This window comes from Heloderma suspectum, chromosome 3 (assembly GCF_057233095.1).
Source record: "Heloderma suspectum isolate Gila_16-S chromosome 3, 16-S_ref, whole genome shotgun sequence".
NCBI classification, from domain to species: Eukaryota; Metazoa; Chordata; class Lepidosauria; order Squamata; family Helodermatidae; genus Heloderma; species Heloderma suspectum.
The window spans coordinates 187,020,694-187,040,980 of NC_139460.1; the positions used below are offsets into that span (position 1 = coordinate 187,020,694).

The 20,287-nt window shown below is 46.9% G+C and overlaps 1 protein-coding gene across 1 annotated transcript in view; it reads left to right on the forward strand.

Moving 5' to 3' along the window:
• The window catches only part of LOC146350540 (neurotrypsin-like), a 99,013-nt gene that overhangs the window by 72,299 nt on the left and 6,427 nt on the right, over positions 1-20,287 (forward strand). Inside the window, 2 exon segments of the mRNA XM_084845584.1 lie at positions 17,920-18,042; positions 19,471-19,751. Coding sequence (XP_084701710.1) covers positions 17,920-18,042; positions 19,471-19,751 — 404 coding nt within the window.

Consider the following 20,287-nt stretch of genomic DNA (forward strand, 5'->3'; position numbering starts at 1 on the left):
TCTTGGTGGATGGAGCCTGCCAGGAGAGGACAGCCTGGACCTTTGCAGGATCCATCCTGATACCGTCAGCTGGGATAATGTAGCCAAGATAGTCCAAAGAGGTTAGGTCAAATGCACATTTCTCCAGCTTGGCATACAGATGGTGCTCGCAGAGGTGCTGGAGGACGGCAGAGACATGGTGCTGATGGGCGTGGGGGTCCTCAGAAAATATAAGTAAATCATCGAGATACACAATGAGGAAAGTGTCCAAATAGTCTTGGAAGATGGCATTCATAAAACACGAAAATGGGGGGGGGGCCCCCGTAGGCGAGCCCAAACGGCATCACTAGGTATTCGTACGCTCCGTACCGGGTGCCGAAACAGGTCTTCCACTCATCCCCCTCCCGGATGCGAATCAGATTGTAGGCGCCACGCAGGTCCAACTTTGTGAAAATCTTGGCTCGCCCCAGGCGCTCCAGCATCTCAGGGATCAGGGGGAGGGGGTACTTGTCAGGCATAGAGACCAAATTGAGGGCTCTGTAGTTGTGCACCGGGTGGAGTTCTCCAAATTTCTTGGCCACAAAGATGGTAGGGGCGCAGGCGGGGGAGGAGGAAGGGCGAATGAAACCACTTTTGAGGTTTTTGTCCAAAAACTCTCGCAGAGCTCAAAGTTCTGGCTCCAACATCGAATTCAGTCATCCTGTTGCAGAACCCAGAGTCAGAGAGACCATGGAGTGAAGGAAAAAGAGATTCTTTATTTAACGCGTGGGCTTAAGGCTGGAATCATTTCCAAAGAGCCGGAAGCCCCGAAATACATCAGCACATTGGTTTTATAGACATTGTGACACATATGAAACGTCTCCTCCTCCCCCTCCCGCGTGGGGTTGCAGTCCTCAACATTTCTTCTCTTAGCACCATTGTTTATCATACAAGAACTGGGTTATAGGGTAGCCATGATAAGGAGAGAACAGAAGAGAACAGCAGAGAACAAGATATACAATTGTATGACCTTTGACAAGATAAGGAATTCCTGTGTCTCGTCAGCTTGCAACAATATATTCAAGGGAGAAAGAGCTCAGCAAGAACATGAAGCATGAGACTGCATGAGGCTACTTAGTCTGACCCCCGATATGGCTGCTACATTCCCCCCTTAAATGCATAATTTCATTACAATTATAGGATTTCTGATAACTATACAAAGCTTTTTGTGACATACATATTACTTAGCCTCTTGTTGGGCTATTAGAGCGTAGAGGGCAGCAGTTTTACTAGCTGAGACATAAAACAGATTGGTTAAACAGCGCATAAGACAAGGAACGCAGAGACATAACAGAACTTTTATGAACAACACTGATAGAATTAGGATGAACAATGCTTCAAGCCAGCTAAGATCTGGAAGCCAAGGGATTAACGAATTGAGCTAATTGTTTTGTCTTATTGTTTTGTTAGCTACTATATTGTGCAGCTTGTTGATCTGTTCATCTACAGCATTGCCATTATCAGTTAAGTTAAAACAACAGAGCTTTTGGTGTGTCTCATAACTTAAATGATGAAGAAGGAAGAGGTAATCTATACCAGCTCTATTTTCTAGAACTGCACCTCTTAGATCACGCAACTCTTTATTTAACAATGACAATGCTCGTGAGGTGGCATTTATGCTTTTGGCTAAGCTGCAAGCTAACCGGTTGATCTCCAGACCATCAGCCAAGGCTAAACCTGGAACCCCAACCAGTGACATTGCTAAGGCCAATTTTTCTGAGTCAGAATATAACTGCACATGACTATTACAATTTTTAGTTAGTTGGAGTGCTCAAGGCTGCCGTCGACGGATTTTCTCGGGCCACAGGGGAAGAATTGGCACCAGTTTAATTGGCGGCTGAGGCCACATGGGTGGTTATTAGACAAGTTGGCAGGAATGAATGACCAAGTGCGGGAACTACATGTCTAAAACCATCCATGAGGCAAAAGTATGTGGGCATCATTAAAAGATATGTTTTGAATTTTATTACAGTGGAAGGGGGCCAGGGATAGCTTTGTATTTTCTGGAAAATTTTTGACAATTAAGCATTCGTGCACACGTAGCAACGATGGGGGTGCGTAGAGTGAACTCTGTAGGGGGTAGGATCTTTGCAACTACGCCCCAATTAGCATTTTGGGAATAAGTTAAACTTACACCATAAACTCTTAACATGGTATCTTTTTGAATTTTCCCAGGATGTCTACAGACAGGTATTAGGCAAGAGCTAATAAGCCTGTTTGCAGGTATACCTCTTGGCAAACAAAAATGTTTTACTCTCGTGATGTTAGCCAGGTGAAGCCAGTAATTATCAGCAAATCGCTGGGACAAACTTCTCTTTCTAGGGGCAGACCCCCCTTTTTGCACCTTATTAAGGAAACACAATGCAACACTACTAACACTACAACACGCATGTTTGATCTTCTTTGGGATCTGACCGTACGCCGGGCAGCTATTCACCTGGCAAGCTGCAGTAGGGTCTAGTCCCCTTCTTCAATTCTCCAGTTGCAGGTCTGACCGTATGCAGGGGGACAGTCTCCCGGTGTGTCCACAGTAAGGTCTAGCCTGAGTCTTCTTACTGCTTTTTCAGAATGATTTTTAAAGGATTTTCAGGATTTCTGTTTACAGTCTACTCTCCCCCTCTCGCTTTTTTGACTCGTGTCTAATGTATCCAGGGTTTAACTCCAGCTGCTTTCATAGCTGCGGGGGTGGAAAGTATGACAGTTCTCAGTCATCTCTATCTGGGAGTCAAAGGGTTATTTTTCCGTCTTTAACTCATACTTTAACTCTTGGTTGGAAAGGAGGAACTTCTGTGATAGGAATTGGGGGCTTATTTTCTAAGACAAAGCTACGCTGGGCTTGAAGAACTTTGTTCAGTGTTTGGACTTCTTGTTTAAGGCTAACGTTTGCTTGCTTTTGATGCTGCTCCAGTGTCAATTATGAAGTCAATGTCACGGCCCCTCACAGTCAATGTCACGGCCCCTCTCAAGCTGTTTCCCTCTTCGCCTATTCAGGCCCCTTTGGTTTTCTCCTTTGTGTATTTGATTTATTTTATTTGGGCATTCATGCCACTAATGTCCATCTTGTCCACACTGGGCACACTGGTTCTTTTTTAAGAATCTTCTGCCTCTGCCGGGTCTTCTTCTTTTCTTTTTTCGTTTACGTCTTCTTGGGCCTCTGGGTCGAGGGGGGTGTACTGGCAATAGGCATCTGAAAGACGCTCCAAGTACGCTCTGGGGCCTCGGTGGCACCTTGCAGCACTTTAGACACTTTGGTCATATTAATTGACTTCTTTATACCTGCTTTCATGGCTTTTAACAGCAGGGTTTGATACTGGGTGAGGCGCTCTAGCCCCACTTGTGTTTTGGGATTCCAGCGGGGGGGGGGGGGTTACTTACAAGGAGACTTTATTGGGTAACTTACAGCACACAGGCGTACTTAATGGTTGGATCAGACAGCTTCTCTGAACCACGAGCTATTGGGCTAAATGGGTTTTATACCATACATGTTACCCATGAGGCAGCACAACACTAGCAAGCATTTTCAGCATAGGCTAGAAGTGTTTGGTTCTCAGGCACAGCTTCCTGTAAACAACTTCGCTTCCCAAAGTGCTTGATAACACTTTTATTCATTAGTATGGGAAGACAATTTTTTTTTCTTTTGCTTTCTTTTTCTTTGCTGATCTGCCTGTATTGCAGATCATGTTTCAAACTTTTTACATAAAACTTCCTGCTTCATGCACCAGCCTTGTCTCTTTATTTGTCTTTTTCAAGTTAAACTCACTTACTTAAACCTTTCTGCCTTACACTAGTCCCAATGGCACACATTTGGGATAGGCTCTTCTTCTCCTTCTAGTTACATTTTCTTCATTTTAAAGAACTATTACATTATTGTGGCTACTTTACCCCAGGTAATAAGCTCCAGGCACAATCAGCTGCTTTTAATTTACCCTGGGGGCAACTATGGCCACACTTCTTTTCTACAAATGTTCTTTCTTTGCCTCTTGCCTTTTCTTCCTTTTTTTTCTCTCTTCTCTATCTGTCTTCTACTTTCTCTATTCCTTCTTTTCTACTTGCTTTTGTCTTTTCTCTCCTTGTCATCCATTGGGAACCACACTTAGTATTATTTGGAGTTGCAACTAACACTAATCTGCAAATATCACATATATTTTATGATATTTAAGAAATCATAAAATATACACAACAAACTTTTTTTTGCAATTTAACACAATGAATGAAAAGCACTTTTTGCATGGTAAGGCATGATGGAGCAGATCCAGCAATCATACTGCTCTTCTGGCTGAAAGCTCAGGGCCCATTAAAATCAAGGGACGGGCATACCCACACACGCAAAGAGTTCTAGGTCACCATTTTTGCATCGGCAACTCTATGCTGCATGAGTTCTGGCAGAAGGAAATCTAAAAGTCATAGATCAAACTCAGCCTGCTGTACACTGAGCTGACTACAAACACAGACACACGGTCCACAGCGATGAGAGTTCAAGTTTATCAAAAGCTTCGCAGCACTGTCCATGGCAAGTCTTTGACAATTTAAAATTTTAGTCCATGTGCAGAGTGTCTCTAAAAAGCCCAGATGATGATGGAGGCAAACAGAGAAGGCTCTGGGCAATGAAGATGCGATGTTTCCAGCAAAGGCTCTCCACTTTTGCATCAGTTTAAAAAGGGGAAGTGTGGCCCTACACCCCTTCTGACAGACAAGGGCCTTTAACTTTTTAGCAAGGCCTCTGTCTAAACAGAGTGGCACAGCTCAGCTCTCTAGCCGTGACACTTTAACTTGGGCAACTCCTCTGTAAATTTTATTTTACTTCTGTCAGGTTCTCTCACAGACATTTTAAAAACTTACTCTTTTTTTTTTCTCTCTTCTAACCTGATACACGAAAGCACTGAAACACTGAGTGCCGAAACTCAGGACACTGGGGGGTGATGGGCATCGCCTTATACTTGCATTTTTCAGGCAGCCATTAATCTTCGGGGAGGCGGTGGGGTGATTTGCAGGACTTCAAAGGCAAGCTTCTCAGTTTGTTTGTATTTGTAAATCCCAAGCTTAAAACAGGACACGATGAGGTACAGGGCAGCCAAATTCTTGCTTTGGCACAGGCAACAAATAACTCAGGTCAGCTTTCTTCACTGGGGTCTCAAACAGGAAAAGAGTCTTAATTTAAAGTTGTAACATCACTGACGGCGTCAGCCAGCCAGCTACACAGATCTCATTGTTTTTTAAGACAGTTGCTCCAATATCTTCTTTTCTTCTCAATCAGGTTGGGTCTCCCAGCTTACACAGTTTATTGCAGATTTCAGGAGCATGGTAGTAGCGTGATTTTGGCTTGGCCAGGAACATGCTGTCTGGTTTCTCGGTCTCTTCAGCACACACACTTAGGCAGTGTAACACTGGACACTTAAATCAGTGAGATTTCTTCATTGCAGGGAATCCCACGGCAAATGCTTAATGGTTACGCTCTTCAGAAGTCATATAGCCAATGATCAGTAGCTACAGGCTCTATGCAATTCTAACACAGTTCAAAGCTAAACACGGTTACCTTGACAGAGATCTTCAACGTGGTCTCTCCGCTTCATTCTGCTTTGGGACAGTCTTATGGCACACTTTTCATTCGAAGAGGGGTCTAGCCTGTTCTCTGGGGGCTGATTCTTCATCTTTATTTTCTATTTTGCCTTCATCTTCTGGGTCTTCATTTTCAGTTTCCATTTCTTAGGGATTTCATCTCAATTAGGCAAGGTGATGATGTTGCACAACTCAGAACGTTGTGGGCAATTTTCCTGCCCCCCCCCCGGCGCGCTAGGCTAACAGCTACTTCTTCGGCCTTACACTCTCACGCTCCCAAGCTTTGTTAAAAGCCAGACTGTCCTGCAACATTTTTCTAATTAACAGCCTCAGATCTTGTTCTTTTTTCTCTCAGCTCGTCCTTGAGTTTTCTCTTTCTATTCTGAATCTTTTTAAAAAAAAACTTTTTCCTTCTTTGTTTGACATACATCTCAAGGGGGTGCAAGGTTTGCTTCCCCCACCACCCATAGCCTCCCTCCTAAATTGAAGACAGACACAATTAGGGAATGGGAATTGGTCAGTGAGTAAGGGGTCTCACTGGCCGACACAAGAGGATTTTACACACCACACACTTTGCTACTGGCCTGGGCACCCAGACGGTCAACGGTATGCGTCAGAAACCGCAGCAGCCACTCACACAATCATCAATCTCTCCACTGCATCCATATGTCCCTGCCACCCACTTTTCCCACTTTTTACCAGAGCAGAAAGCGGCTTCCCCAGCTTCCTCAGCTTCCTACTGAGTACTGGCGTGCTGGGTACTGGCGCCCACTCGGGGGTGTGATCAGGCCCCCCTTCTACCCGCAAGGAGTAGGTTCTTTTGTATACGTATACCACCAATACTGACACTTCTTCATAAGGCGGGGCCCTCTTTTTTTCTGCCCAGTGGCCTTTCTTCCTAAAGGCGGGGCCCTCTTTTTCCCATATACTTGCCTTTCTCCTGAAGGCTTCCAATGTGGGTTTCAACTCAATTGCAGCTGCGATACAGGCAGGGCTCAAGTTCCTTCCTCCGCTTCCCAAGGTTCTCTTGCTGCTCGCTGCCGTTTGGGCGATCCCGGTGCAGGCTTTCTCCCATTCACTCGACAAAAAGGTCGGTGGCGCCAAGAAAGGGAGGCATGCGCCGAGCTCATCTTCCCGGTGCAGCGATCAAGAGCAGGCAAATGCCACCTGTCTGGCTCAGAGCCTGCCACATCCGAGTCACGGCACCATTTATGTTGCAGAACCCAGAGTCAGAGAGACCACGGAGTGAAGGAAAAAGAGATTCTTTATTTAACGCGCGGGCTTAAGGCTGGAATCATTTCCAAAGAGCCGGAAGCCCCGAAATACATCAGCACATTGGTTTTATAGACATTGTGACACATATGAAACGGCTCCTCCTCCCCCTCCCACGTGGGGTTGCAGTCCTCAACATTTCTTCTCTTAGCACCATTGTTTATCATACAAGAACTGGGTTATAGGATAGCCATGATAAGGAGAGAACAGCAGAGAACAAGATATACAATTGTATGACCTTTGACAAGATAAGGAATTCCTGTGTCTCGTCAGCTTGCAACAATATATTCAAGGGAGAAAGAGCTCAGCAAGAACATGAAGCATGATACTGCATGAGGCTACTTAGTCTGACCCCCGATATGGCTGCTACAGTCCAGTGGGGATGGCTGCTCCCGAAATGAGGTTAATGGCACAGTCAAATGGGTGGTGGTGGGGGAGCTGGTCAGCCTCCTTCTTGTCGAATACATCCCGAAAAGCTGCATACTTCTCTGGGAGGATCACGGTAGCTGAAGAACTGCCAGCAGCAGACGAGGAGAGGGAGGAGAGGGTTAAAGCCTGGGCTGGGACTGGCGCCTCGATCGGGAGGCAATGCTCCCGGCAGTAGGAAGACGCAAACTCCACTTGCTGAAGCTCCCAAGAAATTTGAGGATTATGCTTAGAGAGCAGGAAACACCCAGCACGATTGGGTATTGGGGAACCTTGGCCAAGTGAAACTGAATCTGCTTAACGTGGGACTGGGCGCGCAGAGTGAGTGGAGCTGTAATCCAGGTCACCGCACCCAAAGAAAGAGGATGCCCATCGATGGTCTCCACTGCCAAAGGGGCAGGAAGAGGCAGGGTAGGAATCTTGTGGAAAAGGGCGAACGTTTCATCCATGAAACTGGTCGTAGCCCCCGAGTCCACTAAAGCCAGGGCCCCCACCCCACCCCACCCCACTGGGAGGAGCGGAGGTGAACATGTAATAGCAGATGGGAGGGGGGGTTGTGGAAGGCACCCACCGGGTGTGGAACCGACCCCCACACTGGAGACCCCCAACAGGCTGGGGGGGCAGCGTAGTGAGGCCTGGGGGCGAGGAGGAGGAGGAAGGAGAGGAGGTGGAGGCAGAGGAGCTGCGGGTCTAGCGCGGCAGGTTTTGGCAAAATGTCCCAGTTTTCCACATCGAAAACATCGGCACTGAGCGCGCTGCCGGTCTAGTTCCTCCGGGAGCAGTGGGGCTCGGGTAGCTCCCAGCTGCATCAGGGTCTCCTCCGCCCCCACCACAGGGACGGGGGGGGGAGGGGGCAGGAAACAAGGGGGAATGGGAGGAGGGAAATTCTATGATTCTATTATTCAATATCTACTATTCTATGGTTCTATGATTCTATAAATCTCGGCCCCCAGCACCCTGCCGGGTCTGGCGGCGGCCCTCCAGCCAACTATGTATCTGGAGGCAGGCCTGGTGGGCTAGGTGTGCACGCCAACTCGTCCAAGATCTCGTCGTTCAAACCATCCAAAAACTGAGCCACCAGCGCGGCATCATTCCACTGTAAATCCTGCATCAGCAAGTGAAAAGTTGTCGCATAACTGGAAACTGAGTCCTTGCCCTGCCTGAGGCGGCGAATCTCCTGAGAAGCCGTCTGCGTGCGCAGGGGGTCACCGAAAAATCTAGCCATCACTGTCATGAAACCTTGATAGTCCCCGAGCAGGGGGTCATTAGCGAGAAGAAGTCCCGAAGCCCATTTAGCTGCCACGCCTGAAAGTAGGTTAATGATGAAGCCCACACGAACCTGTTCCGTGAGGAAATCCTCAGGTCGAAGGCGCATGTACAGCTCCGATTGGGCCCGGAAAATCTGAAAAAGTCCTTTCTCCCCAGAAAACTTCTCTGACAAAGCCAGAGAATCTTTGGGCACTTGCGGCAGGGGGGGGGGGAATCGGGGGTGGTGGGGGTTGAACCGCAGCTTGCAGATTCTGTATGGCAGTCGTCAGTTGAGCCCCTTGATCACAGAGAATCTGGTTCTCTTGCGCCAGAGCTTGCATTTCCGGGTCCCTGGCACCCTCCATTCGGCAGTAGGAGAAGAGAGAGAGAGAGAGAGGGAAAAAAAAAAAGGAACAGGGATCAAGCTGTCAGGAGCGCCCTGGTGGCTTCTTTCAGTAGATTCCAATAGCCAACTCAAGACACAGACAAAAGGATTCTTTTCAAGGCTTTAATCCTATTACAACTTAATGACTCTTTCAGATGCTAATCACCAGCGACTAGGCAAGGAAACGCAGAGTGGCCTATGCTCTGAGTAGGCAGTTGATCCCCATTTGAAGGAGAATCACTTGAAGACCCTGAACTTATGGGCTAGGGAGAGATCCTCCCTCTTTCCCTTGGGTCCACAGGAGGTGGCCGTTGCTTGCGTGCCAAATGGGCACTACGCCTCCTTTCCGCGCCCTCCATCGCTCGTTGCTCCCTGCGTCTGCGTCGAGCATCTGACAAGCCTCGTTCCTGCACTTTCTCACTGCTAGGATCACTATCTCAGGAATGCCGGCAGGAGGAATCTCTGCCAGCTGCTGTGCCTGTGAGGGAGGAGCTGGCTCCTCTCCCACAGATTGCTGATCCTCCTCAGAATCAGAACTGCTCTGGAGTTCTATTGGCTCAGTTTCCACCCTGACAGTTACTAGGTTGGGGAGCTCATTGCAGTCCTCTCTGAACACAAGGTCTGTCATCTGAAACAGAGACTGCCTCCTGCATAAACTTCCTGGAGTTAATGGCGGTTTGGAAGCCTTTTTGTTGCTTTTAGCATCCCTCACTAACCTTGGCTCGTTCTCAGCTATAACCTTCCTGACGCCGTCCCTGCAATTCTGTGCTACCTGCCTGTACTCTTCCTGTGTTGCTTGGCCTTCTTTCCACTTCCTATATGTGTCCTTTTTTGTTTTCAGGTCATCCCTAATCTTTTTGTGAAGCCGCATTGGCTTCTTCTGTTGTCTTCCACCTTTTCTTCTTGTTGGAAGTGTTTGTAATTGTGCCTTGAGAATTTCCTTTTTTAAAAGCTCCCACCCATCTTGGACTCCTTTTCTCGTTAGAGTTGCTTGCCGTGGGACCTTACTTATCATTGTTCTGAGTTTATTAACATCAGCTTTCCTAAAATCCAGGGTACGGGTTTGGCTACACTCAGCTTTTGGTTCCCTTAGAACCAAGCACTCAAGTATAACACGGTCGCTTTCCCCAGAGTTCCTGTAACTGTTACTTTATCCACTAAGTCATCTCTGTTGGTTAGGATCAAGTCAAGGATAGCCGATCCTCTAGTTCCTTCCTCCTTTCTGCAGGAGGAAGTTATCCACCACACAAGTCAGGAATTTCCTGGAGGGGCCATGTTTGGCAGAATTTGTCTCCCAACAAATATGGGGGAAATTGAAGCCCCCCATTACTACTACATCATGCTTCCTTGAAACATTGGCTATTTGCTTTTCAGAAGTTTCGTCCTCGTTTTCTTGATTGGGTGGCCGGTAGTAGACTCCAACCACCATGTTCCTTTTATTCTTTGCTCCATTTATTTTGAACCAGATGCTCTCGGTGGGGCTACCAAGCTCATCCTCCTGTATTTCTGTGCAGAGATATGTATTTTTCACCTACACTGCAACCCCACCTCCCTTTCTGTTCCTCCTGCTCTTTTTGAACAAGTTAAATCTTTCAGTTGCTGTATTCCAGTTATGAGAGTCATCCCACCAAGTCTCAGTTATACCTATCAAGTAATAATTTCCCTCTTGTATTAAGAGTTCAAGTTCGCTCTGTTTGTTTCCCATACTCTGGGCATTAGTGTATACACATCGAAGACCATGTGTTTCATAGTCTGGCTTTCTTCCTAAATGTGTCTGAAGACTATTATTGGGCGCTATTGGAGCTGTTCTCTCCGTTGCGGTTCATGAGTCTTCGTCCATGTTTACCCACAACTTTACATCTCCCTTCCCCGTAGCATTCAGTTTAAAGCCCTCCTGATGAAGTTCTTCATGCTGTGGACAAACAGATTCTTCCTAGCCTTTGTGAGGTGCAACCTGTCCTTTGCCAACAGCCCATCTTCCAGGAAGTATAGCCCGTGGTCCCAGAATCCAAATCTCTCGTGCCGGCACCACCTTCGTAGCCACTCATTCACCCGGAATATTTTTCTTTCCCTTTCATTCCCACTTCTAACTACTGGAAGGATGGATGAGAAAACTATCTCAAAGTGGGCTGGATGAAACAATGATCCGGTGGAACCACAGTTGGCTACAGAATCGGACTCAAAGAGTGCTTATCAATGGGACCTTCTCAAACTGGGGAGAGGAAACGAGTGGGGTACCGCAGGGCTCAGTCCTGGGCCCAGTGCTCTTCAACATTGTTATTAATGACTTGGAGGAGGAGGTGCAGGGAATGCTAATTGGGCAGGATAGCTAATACTTTGGAAGACAGAAAAAAAATTCAAAGTGATCTGGATAAACTGGAGTGCTGGGCAGAAAAAAACAGTATGACATTTAATAGGGATAAATGCCAAGTTCTGCACCTAGGAAAAAGAAACCAAATGCACAGTTACAAGATGGGGGATATGTGGCTCAACCACACAACAAGCGAGAAGGATCTTGGAATTGTTGTCGATCACAAGCTGAATATGAGCCAACAATGTGATGTGGCTGCAAAAAAGGCAAATGCTCTTTTGGGTTGCATTCATAGAAGCATAGCTTCCAAATCCCGGGAAGTACTAGTTCCCCTCTACTCAGCACTGGCTAGGCCTCATCTGGAGTACTGTGTCCAGTTCTGGGCACCACACTTTAAGAAGGATGCAGACAAACTGGAGAGGGTTCAGAGGAGGGCAACAAAGATGATCAGGGGACTGGAAACAAAGCCCTATGAAGAGAGACTGAAAGAACTGGGCATGTTTAGCCTTGAGAAGAGAAAACTGAGGGGAGATATGATAGCACTCTTCAAGTACTTGAAAGGTTGTCACAGAGAAGAAGGCCAGGATCTCTTCTTGATCATCCCAGAGTGCAGGACACGGAATAATGGGCTCAAGTTACAGGAAGCCAGATTCCGGCTGAACGTCAGGACAAACGTCCTGACTGTAAGAGCAATACGACAATGGAACCAATTACGTGGGGAGGTGGTGGGCTCTCCCACACTGGAGGCCTTCAAGACGAGGCTGGACAGCCATTTGTCAGGGATGCTCTGACTTGGATTCCTGCATTGAGCAGGGGGTTGGACTCGATGGCCCTGTAGGCCCCTTCCAACCCTACTATTCTATCTATCTATCTATCTATCTATCTATCTATCTATCTATCTATCTATCATCTATCTATGATTCTATCTGGGCCCCAAAGTTCTTGAGTTTCCTTCCCAAAGCTTCAAAGTCTGACATAATTTCTTTGTAGCTCCGCTTGGCGGTATCATTTGTTCCCACATGGATGAGAAGAAAGTAGGGATGTACGAAAGTCACTTACCTTTTCGCAGGGGTGATTTGCGGTGGGGAGGAGGCGCTTCGCTTCTCCCCCCGAAGTTCAGGCCGGGGGGGGGGGAGGCGCCCCGCCTCACCCGGCCAAAATTCAGGCTGGGGAGAAGCGCCCCGTCTCCCTGGCCGTGAAAGAAAAAGTAAAAACAAAAAACAACCCCACCCCCCCCCGTGATAGGCTACATAACGATTAATGTAGCCTATCATGGCTAGATTTCCAAAGTCAGCCGTGATAGGCTACGTTAATCGTCACGTAGCCTATCACGGGTGACTTTGGGGGGGGGGGAAGCGTACACAAATGGCGGCGGCCCATGGGCGCCGCCATTTGCGTTCCTTATTTTGGCACATCTAGTCTACGTAAAGATTTACGTAGACTACGGCGAAAATAAGGGCAACGCAAATAGCTATATGTTGTCCCTATATGTTGTCTCCCAGGAGGATGGATTAGAGATGTGACTGAAAGGTTGCCTGCACTCATAAAGCCCACTGACAAGGATCCCATTCTTCTAGGGATGGCGGAGAATTTCCCCAACACTTTTGGGGGGCCGAATGTCTTGGCGCTTGGCCTCCCGGAGATTCGGGTAGAAATTCTCTGCCATCCCTAGAAGAATGGGATCCTTGTCAGTGGGCTTTATGAGTGCAGGCAACCTTTCAGTCACGTCTCTAATCCATCCTCCTGGGAGACAACATATAGGGATGTACGAAAGGCACTTACCTTTCACGGATTATGTTTATGGTTGGGGGGGAGGTGTCCCGTCCCTCCCCCTGGAATCCTTGCCAGGGGGGAGGCGCTCCGTTCCCCCCCCCCCCGGAATCCTGGCCAGCCGGCTGTGCTCCGCAGGGATTCTGCGGAGCCGCCGGCTGGCTCCGCCAGCAGCCGGACATCCAGCCGCTGGCTAGCAGGGATGCAAATGGCGGTGGCCGTAGCCGCCGCCGTTTGCGTCCCTGCAGTCAGCCATGATAGGCTACGTAAAAGTTTACGTAGCCTATCATGGCTGACTTAAAAAAAACAAAAACAAAACGCGCGTATTTAAATGGCGGCGGCCGGTCGTCCGCGATTTGCGTTCCTTATTTTGGCACGTCTTAGTCTACGTAAACATTTACGTAGACTAAGACGGCGAAAATTAGGGGAATGCAAATAGCGTAGACGCTACGCTATTTGCGTTCCCCTTATTTTCGCCATCTTAGTCTACGTAAATGTTTATGTAGACTAAGATGTGCCAAAATAAGGAACGCAAATGGTGGAAGACAGGCTGCTGCCGCTGAACTGCCGCCGGAGCCGCCACCGCCAGGAAGATCCGCCCAAGGTAAGTCTCATCCCGGGAGGGGGGCGGGGGGGTGGCAGGCCATTCCGCCACCGATTTCGGGGGGCCAAATGCGCTGGCATTCGGCCTCCCCGAGATCCGTGGCAGAATTTTCGTACATCCCTAACAACATACCTGGCGAGTCCGTGGGTGACATACTTGGGTTTCAATCCCACGCAGCAAGGAGTCTCTCACTACTACTACTCTACTCTTCTTCTTGTTGTAGGCCTTGGTTTCATTGCCTGTGCTTGGCTGACCTTCAGCCTCTTGCTCACTCTCATGCAGGTTCCCCTGTAATTCTTCCTCTGCAGGCTGTCCTCCAGTCTCATCCTCAAGTACCTGGAAACAGTTCCATAGTTCCAGTGCTTCCACTGGTGCAGAGTGGCATCTAGTTCTTCTGCTCCTAACTGTCACCCTTTTCCTCTATTTCATTTTTCCTTGCATTTCCTTCTTCTGCCTCAGCTTGCTGTTGCTCTTCTAACTCCTGTACTTCGCTTTGCTGCTTATTTGCTACTATTTATTTATTTATTTATTTATTATATTTATATAATATAAATACATTTATGTAATATAAATGTAACCCAAGGCGGCTTACATAATCCTCCTCTCCATTTTATCCTCACAACAACCCTGTGAGGTAGGTGAGGCTGAGAGTCAGTGACAGGCCCAAAGTCCCAGTCCAGCACTCTAACCAGTATGCCACACTGCATGGTAGTGCTAGTGCACTGTAACTGAGTGGCAGCATGATTGCCCAGGACACTGGGTGATTGTCTGTCAGTGTTGCTATGTTAACTCTTCTTTAAAGTGGGTTTCTCTTGTTATCTACTTTGCTGCTTAAAGCATGTAGGATCATGACTACATTATGCTGATGTTATGTTGATGTTAGCAGCTTCTGGTGTAGCAGCACCAGAGAATTGTGCTTCCAAACTGCAATCATAAAGACACTTACTAGAAAGTAAGCCTAAGGGACTGACTTCTAAGTAAGCATACTTGGGATTATGCTGTAAAGGAAATTATAATATACAACTATTTGGATGTGAGTAATTCTCCTCTTGGAAACAGGATGATGTTGGCAAAAGAATTGCTTGGGCCATTGACACAATTGCCTTCGAGTGCTCACTTCCACTCAATAAAGCTCATTCAGTTCTGTGGTATACCAGGGGATTGGGGGCAGTGTAGCAAATGAGATGATGGTTAACACAAGTGAGATCTTATCTTAGAGCCTGTTCTGTGGCAGTGATGTTGGCAAAACAGATTTTTTTTTCTGCCCCCATTGCATCTGCACAGTGCTATCCAGTGGAGCTATTCTGCGTGGTTTGAAGCTTTTTTCAGCTAGGCCTGTGGGATGATCTTAAGGAACCGTGGGTGTGACTTATTTGCTAAACACTTTGAGGATAAAACCACTGACATCCATCATTGCATGGATGCCATTATGTTTACAGTTCAGTCAAATAATGTGACTTAGACACTGTCCAGCCATAACTTATTGGATGAATTTCAGGAACATAGGAGCATAGGAAACAGCCTTATGCAGAGTCAGACTATTGGTCTATCTAGCCCAGTATTGTCAACATTGACTGACAGTGTCTGTCTGGGGTTTCAAGGCAGGATTCTTTCCTAGCCCTACCTGGAGATGCCAGGGAGTGGACCTGGGACTTTCTGAATACAAAGCAGGTGCTCTACAGTCTTGGTCCAGATAAGAAGGAAGTACTGTTGGTAAGTTAATTTATTAAATCTGTTCTAGATGGGGTTGCACTCCCACTAAATCAGGTTGAGGATTTTTTCCCCACTGAAAACCACATTAAGAACATTAAAAGATCACTCCTTGCTCATGTTTCCCAGCAACTGGTGTTCAAAGGCATATTCCCTCTGATACTGTCATTAATACAATGACTAGTAGCCATTAATAGCCGTATCCTCCATGAGGATCCAATCCCCATTTAAAGTCATCCAGGTTGGTGGCCATCATTACTTCTTGTGGCAGTGAATTTCATATTTTAATGTTGCGCTGTGTGAAGAAGTACTTTTATCTGCCCTAAATCTCTCACTAATCAGTTTCATGGGATGACCCCTTGGGTTCTAGTATTATGAGAGAGGGAGAAAACTTCTCCCACTCTGCTTTCTCCACACTAAGCATAATTTTATAAACCTCTATCATGTCCTCTCTTGTCTTTTTTCTAAGCTAAGCTTCAAACATTGTAACCTTTCATCACAGGGGAGTTGCTACAGCCTCTTGATCATTTTGGTTGCCCTTTTCTGCACCTTTTCCAGCTCTACAATATCCTTTATGAGGTATGACATTCTCTAAAGGGTAATGTTTCAGGGGCATGATGCTGGTGGTGGGTGGGGCCAGAGCTAGCAGTGGGCATGGCCAGCCCCCCCCCCCGCCCCCAGTCTCTCTCATGATCATTCCCACCCCACACTCTTTCTCACACAGAGCCAGAGCAGTCCCCCTAAAATTCACTCATACACACACACACACACACACAACATTGTGGTGATTGCTTCCACTACCAGCTGTCTGGTAAGGGAGCAGAGGGCTGACCTTTTGAAAGGGGAACAGGTCCTTTTTTCTTCCTGTAGCACTTTTTACAGAGGTTAACCAGAACACCAGGACAGTGCACCAGACAACCTCTGTAAAAAGTTGTTAAGAAAGAAAAAGGGACCCATTACTTCCCTCCCTGTTGCCTGGTAAACGGGGGCAGGGGGAAAGGAAACAGTGCAGCGGGGGTGGGGAGGCAAAGGGCATCTTGTCCAGTGCTCCCTGAAACCTAGCAGCACTGCTGTCACTGATCAGCTGTTTCCTGCCTATCAGCGGAGCAGCACATTTTTTTTTCTTCATCTGGATTGTGGTGAAAATCTCCCTCCTGCAATCCCAGTGACCCCCCACCCCGCCCCCACTCAGCAGGGAACAGCTGAGTAGCAGGAAAGAGGAGGCTGTGGAGCAGCTGCATGCCCTTTTCCATGATGCTCAATGGGAGGGGACACCATGGGCCGCATACATTTATGTATTTAAAGTATTTTTATCCCACTCAGCTAAAAAAATAAAAGGCGTCTGGAGCATCTTACAATCAGTAAGATAACACAAGCCCTGCTGGCCAACAAAAGACATGACACACAAAGAAAAGGGGGTGGGGAGGGAAAAGGAAAAAAGTCAAATAGATCTTCAAGAAAATGGTGGAAAGGCTCTGGTTTGCTTCTCATCTCCTGGCCAGAGGTGGGTGGGGGCAGTCCAACTGGAGCAGGCCCTGATGTTCCCTTGGCTTGTCTTGTCTCCCTTAGTCCTTTCCCACAGGGCAGCTGATATTAAAATTAGACAGAGGACTATATGTGGCCCATGGGCTCCAAGCTCCCCACTCCTGCCCTAACTGATCAAGTTTGCACCTTGGGGGTGCTGTTGCATCCAGCCCTGTCTCTTGATGTCCAAGTGGTATCCACGCTATGAAGTGTCTTTTGCTAGCTGAGACTGACGCATCAGTTGTGACCCATCCTGGACAGAGGTTAAAGTACTGCAATGTTTTATATGTGGGGCAAATATTGAAGATGACTCAGAAACCGAGACAGCCAGCCACCTTGAGAACTCACTGAATTCTCAGGTTGGGCAGAAATGAACAAATGTGTATCTATTGCCCTAAAAAGCAGATTGTTCATATTGCCAGGAAGTCCAGAAAGCATTGGCTGGTGAGCGTGGGGGCAGAAAATTGGATGTGCTAGTACAGAACACCATTCTGCATTGAAGAAACACTGGCTTCTTTTCTAACCTCTGCCAGTAGTATGACATAGGACTTGGGCATGTGCATTGTCTGCTTCCCACAATTGTCTGTTTTCCTGCCCTTCAGATGTAAACTCCTTGTGATGACTCTTGTTGTATGTACTTGTGCAGCACCAAACCCTAATGGATTTATTTCAGTGCTACTAGCAATACTAATCAGTATGGATACTTACTCTGGTATCATTCACTATTCTAGAAGGTACCTTCACTAGCCTACATCAAGAGTGGACACAACCTAGAAAAAGACATCAGCTATTAATCTTTTCCTCCTCAACAGATTTTTTTGTGGAAAGAAAAAGGATGGAAGAATTATTGGGAAAACATGGGAGGGGTAGAAGTGGAAGATGATATCTGGACCCCTGTAAAGTTCCATAACTTGAGGCAGGGAAACTGCATGATTGCTTCCTCATCTGGAAGCACCTCCCAAAACTGCTTATTTAATGAAGAGTGCAAATTAGTGGAGGATGAGGAGGAGAACAGCATTGAGCCTTCAAAGAACAGTCCTTCACACTGCTCCACATTCTGTCTGTCTTTTTCATTGCTTCTCATTTCTCTTTCAGAGGAGGGTGGCCATGGCAGGTTTCACTACGTCTGAAAGGGTTTCATAGAGATGCTCGTCTGCTGTGTGGAGCGACACTTATTAGCAACTGCTGGGTGGTGACAGCAGCACATTGCTTCAAAAGGTAACAGGCTCTCTCTAAGATAAAGAATACAGATGAGTAAGGCATGATTGTCATTCTGTTCCTCCTAACTCATAGGAGCCTCAGCCAAATGCCTCAGAAATGTATTGCCCTCCCCTAAAATACCTGCCTAAACACAAAGATGCTATGATTGGCCACTTTTTGTGAGCACAGAGTGGCAGAAGTGGTGATTTTGTTTGTTTATACAGTACCATCAGTTTATATGATTCCTTACAGAATATCATAAGCAAAAAAGACAAGAAGGGTGTCTCCATGAGTAATTTACTCTGAGCTGGCTGCGTTTGGAGGTCGTAAGGGATATATGACATTGTGGCCACACAGAAGCCACCCCAGAACTTATCAGGGAAAAACTGGAATTCCTGAGATTGCTTAAAGTCCAATTCTTTTCCTTAACCCAGTACAGTTGTTGTATGCCACAACCCCGCATTGACCTGGGGTATGCTAGCCCTGCCCAGGGGTGTGCCTTTCACCGTGACCCCGGTCAAGGGGTGTTTCCTGTGTGTTTCCTGTCCCTGCACAATGCAATTAGTGTCTACTCAGAAGTAACTCCCATTGTGCTCAATGAGGTTTGTCCCCTGAATGCCCACATCAGAATTTACAGAGATGCCCCCAGTTTAAATAGCAAATTTTAAAGCGCTAATTCCATAAAGCACTTTCTCAACGCTGTGATTCTCCCTTGTTTGGTTTATTGCCATTCGGAAATAACTACTTCCACTTTCAATCATCCCATTCCTGTGCAGCATTGGGTTAGAAAGGGGGCTGGTTTCCTACCCATTATCCCTCCCTGTCTCTCCCAGCACAAACATATATGTGTCTACTCAGGAGTATCTCCCATTGTGGTCAATGAGGCTTGTCCCCAAACTGTGCGCTCCCAAGATTCCCAGGAATCAAAATAATGCATTTAGAGAGCCTTAATGTCAAAGCTTTGACGCTTTGATTGATCACAGCAGGGCAGCTAGAACAGGGTGTTCCTTCCATGATTGTTGGGATGGGCGGGGGGGAGAAAGAGAGTGATTTCTGTGGATACAGGGGAGGAAACCTCCCAGGATTTTATCAAAGGAGAAGGGGGGAGAGCCTGGAGTGGGAAGAGCCTGGAGCAGGGAGCCTCCCTTATTGGTTGTGCAGCCCCTGCCAGTCAGATGACGTTCACTGATGTTCACTGACCTTCCTCCCCACCCGGAAGTATGTTCTGTGAAGCAACTGTGATACACTTGCTCGTGGCGCCCTGTGGAGAGCAAAGCTGGCTCCTTGAAAAATCCAGGTTGGCTTCTCCTTCCGTCTCCTCCCATTGTCGTGGAGAAAACCCCAAGGAGCCTACAATCTAAATTCTAGCACTGAGGGAGAAAACTGGCTGGCCTGAGGTGAAGTATCTCTAGTGAAAAATAATGGGCCAACCACTTTCTTGGCCAGGTTTGGAGTAGATGTGCGGCGCTACCTTCTGCGGGTGGGAGACTACCATACTGGTGTGAGAGACGAGTTTGAGAGGGAGCTACGCGTGGAGAAGATTGTCCTTCACAGGAACTACCACTCCAGCAGCAACGACAATGACATTGCCCTGGTCAGAATTCAGGGCAAAGATCACAACTGTCTCTCCTTCAGCCACCATGTCCTTCCTGTCTGCCTGCCTGACAGGAAAAAGAAGGCTGCCATAGACAGACAGGTTTGCATTATATCTGGCTGGGGGGACACAGGTAAGTGGTGAGTTCTATCATGATTTTGTACATGGCAAAAGATAGTAAGGGTTGGAAGGCTAGTTTTTCATATTTGCAAAAGCCCGCTTTGGGTAATCTTTTAGGCCATTCTCTATGGTCATAAAGAGAGAAATTATATATCAAGATAAAGCACATAACAAATTGATTTGCATAAAAATAGTTTTTTTGCCAAATTAACTCAAAATTTAATTACCATTCACAACAGAGAGCAAACGAGATTAACACAGGCTGCAATATTTGAAAACTTGATAGCTATTGGTTGAAAGCTCTGGCAGTTAATTGAAATAAGCTCTCCTGCTCATCTGATGAGGTGTTATTCCAATGTTCATAAACATTTCAAATGCTTGGAAGTTTAAAATATTATCCACACACAAAACCTAGGCCTAGGAACACATGGGCTGTATGTTATTGATGGGAAGGAGTTCAACTGAAGGCGATGATGTGTAAATACTGTGATATGTAAATCGCATGCATGTATATATGAATTGAGGTAGGCTGGAATGTGTGAAGGGGGG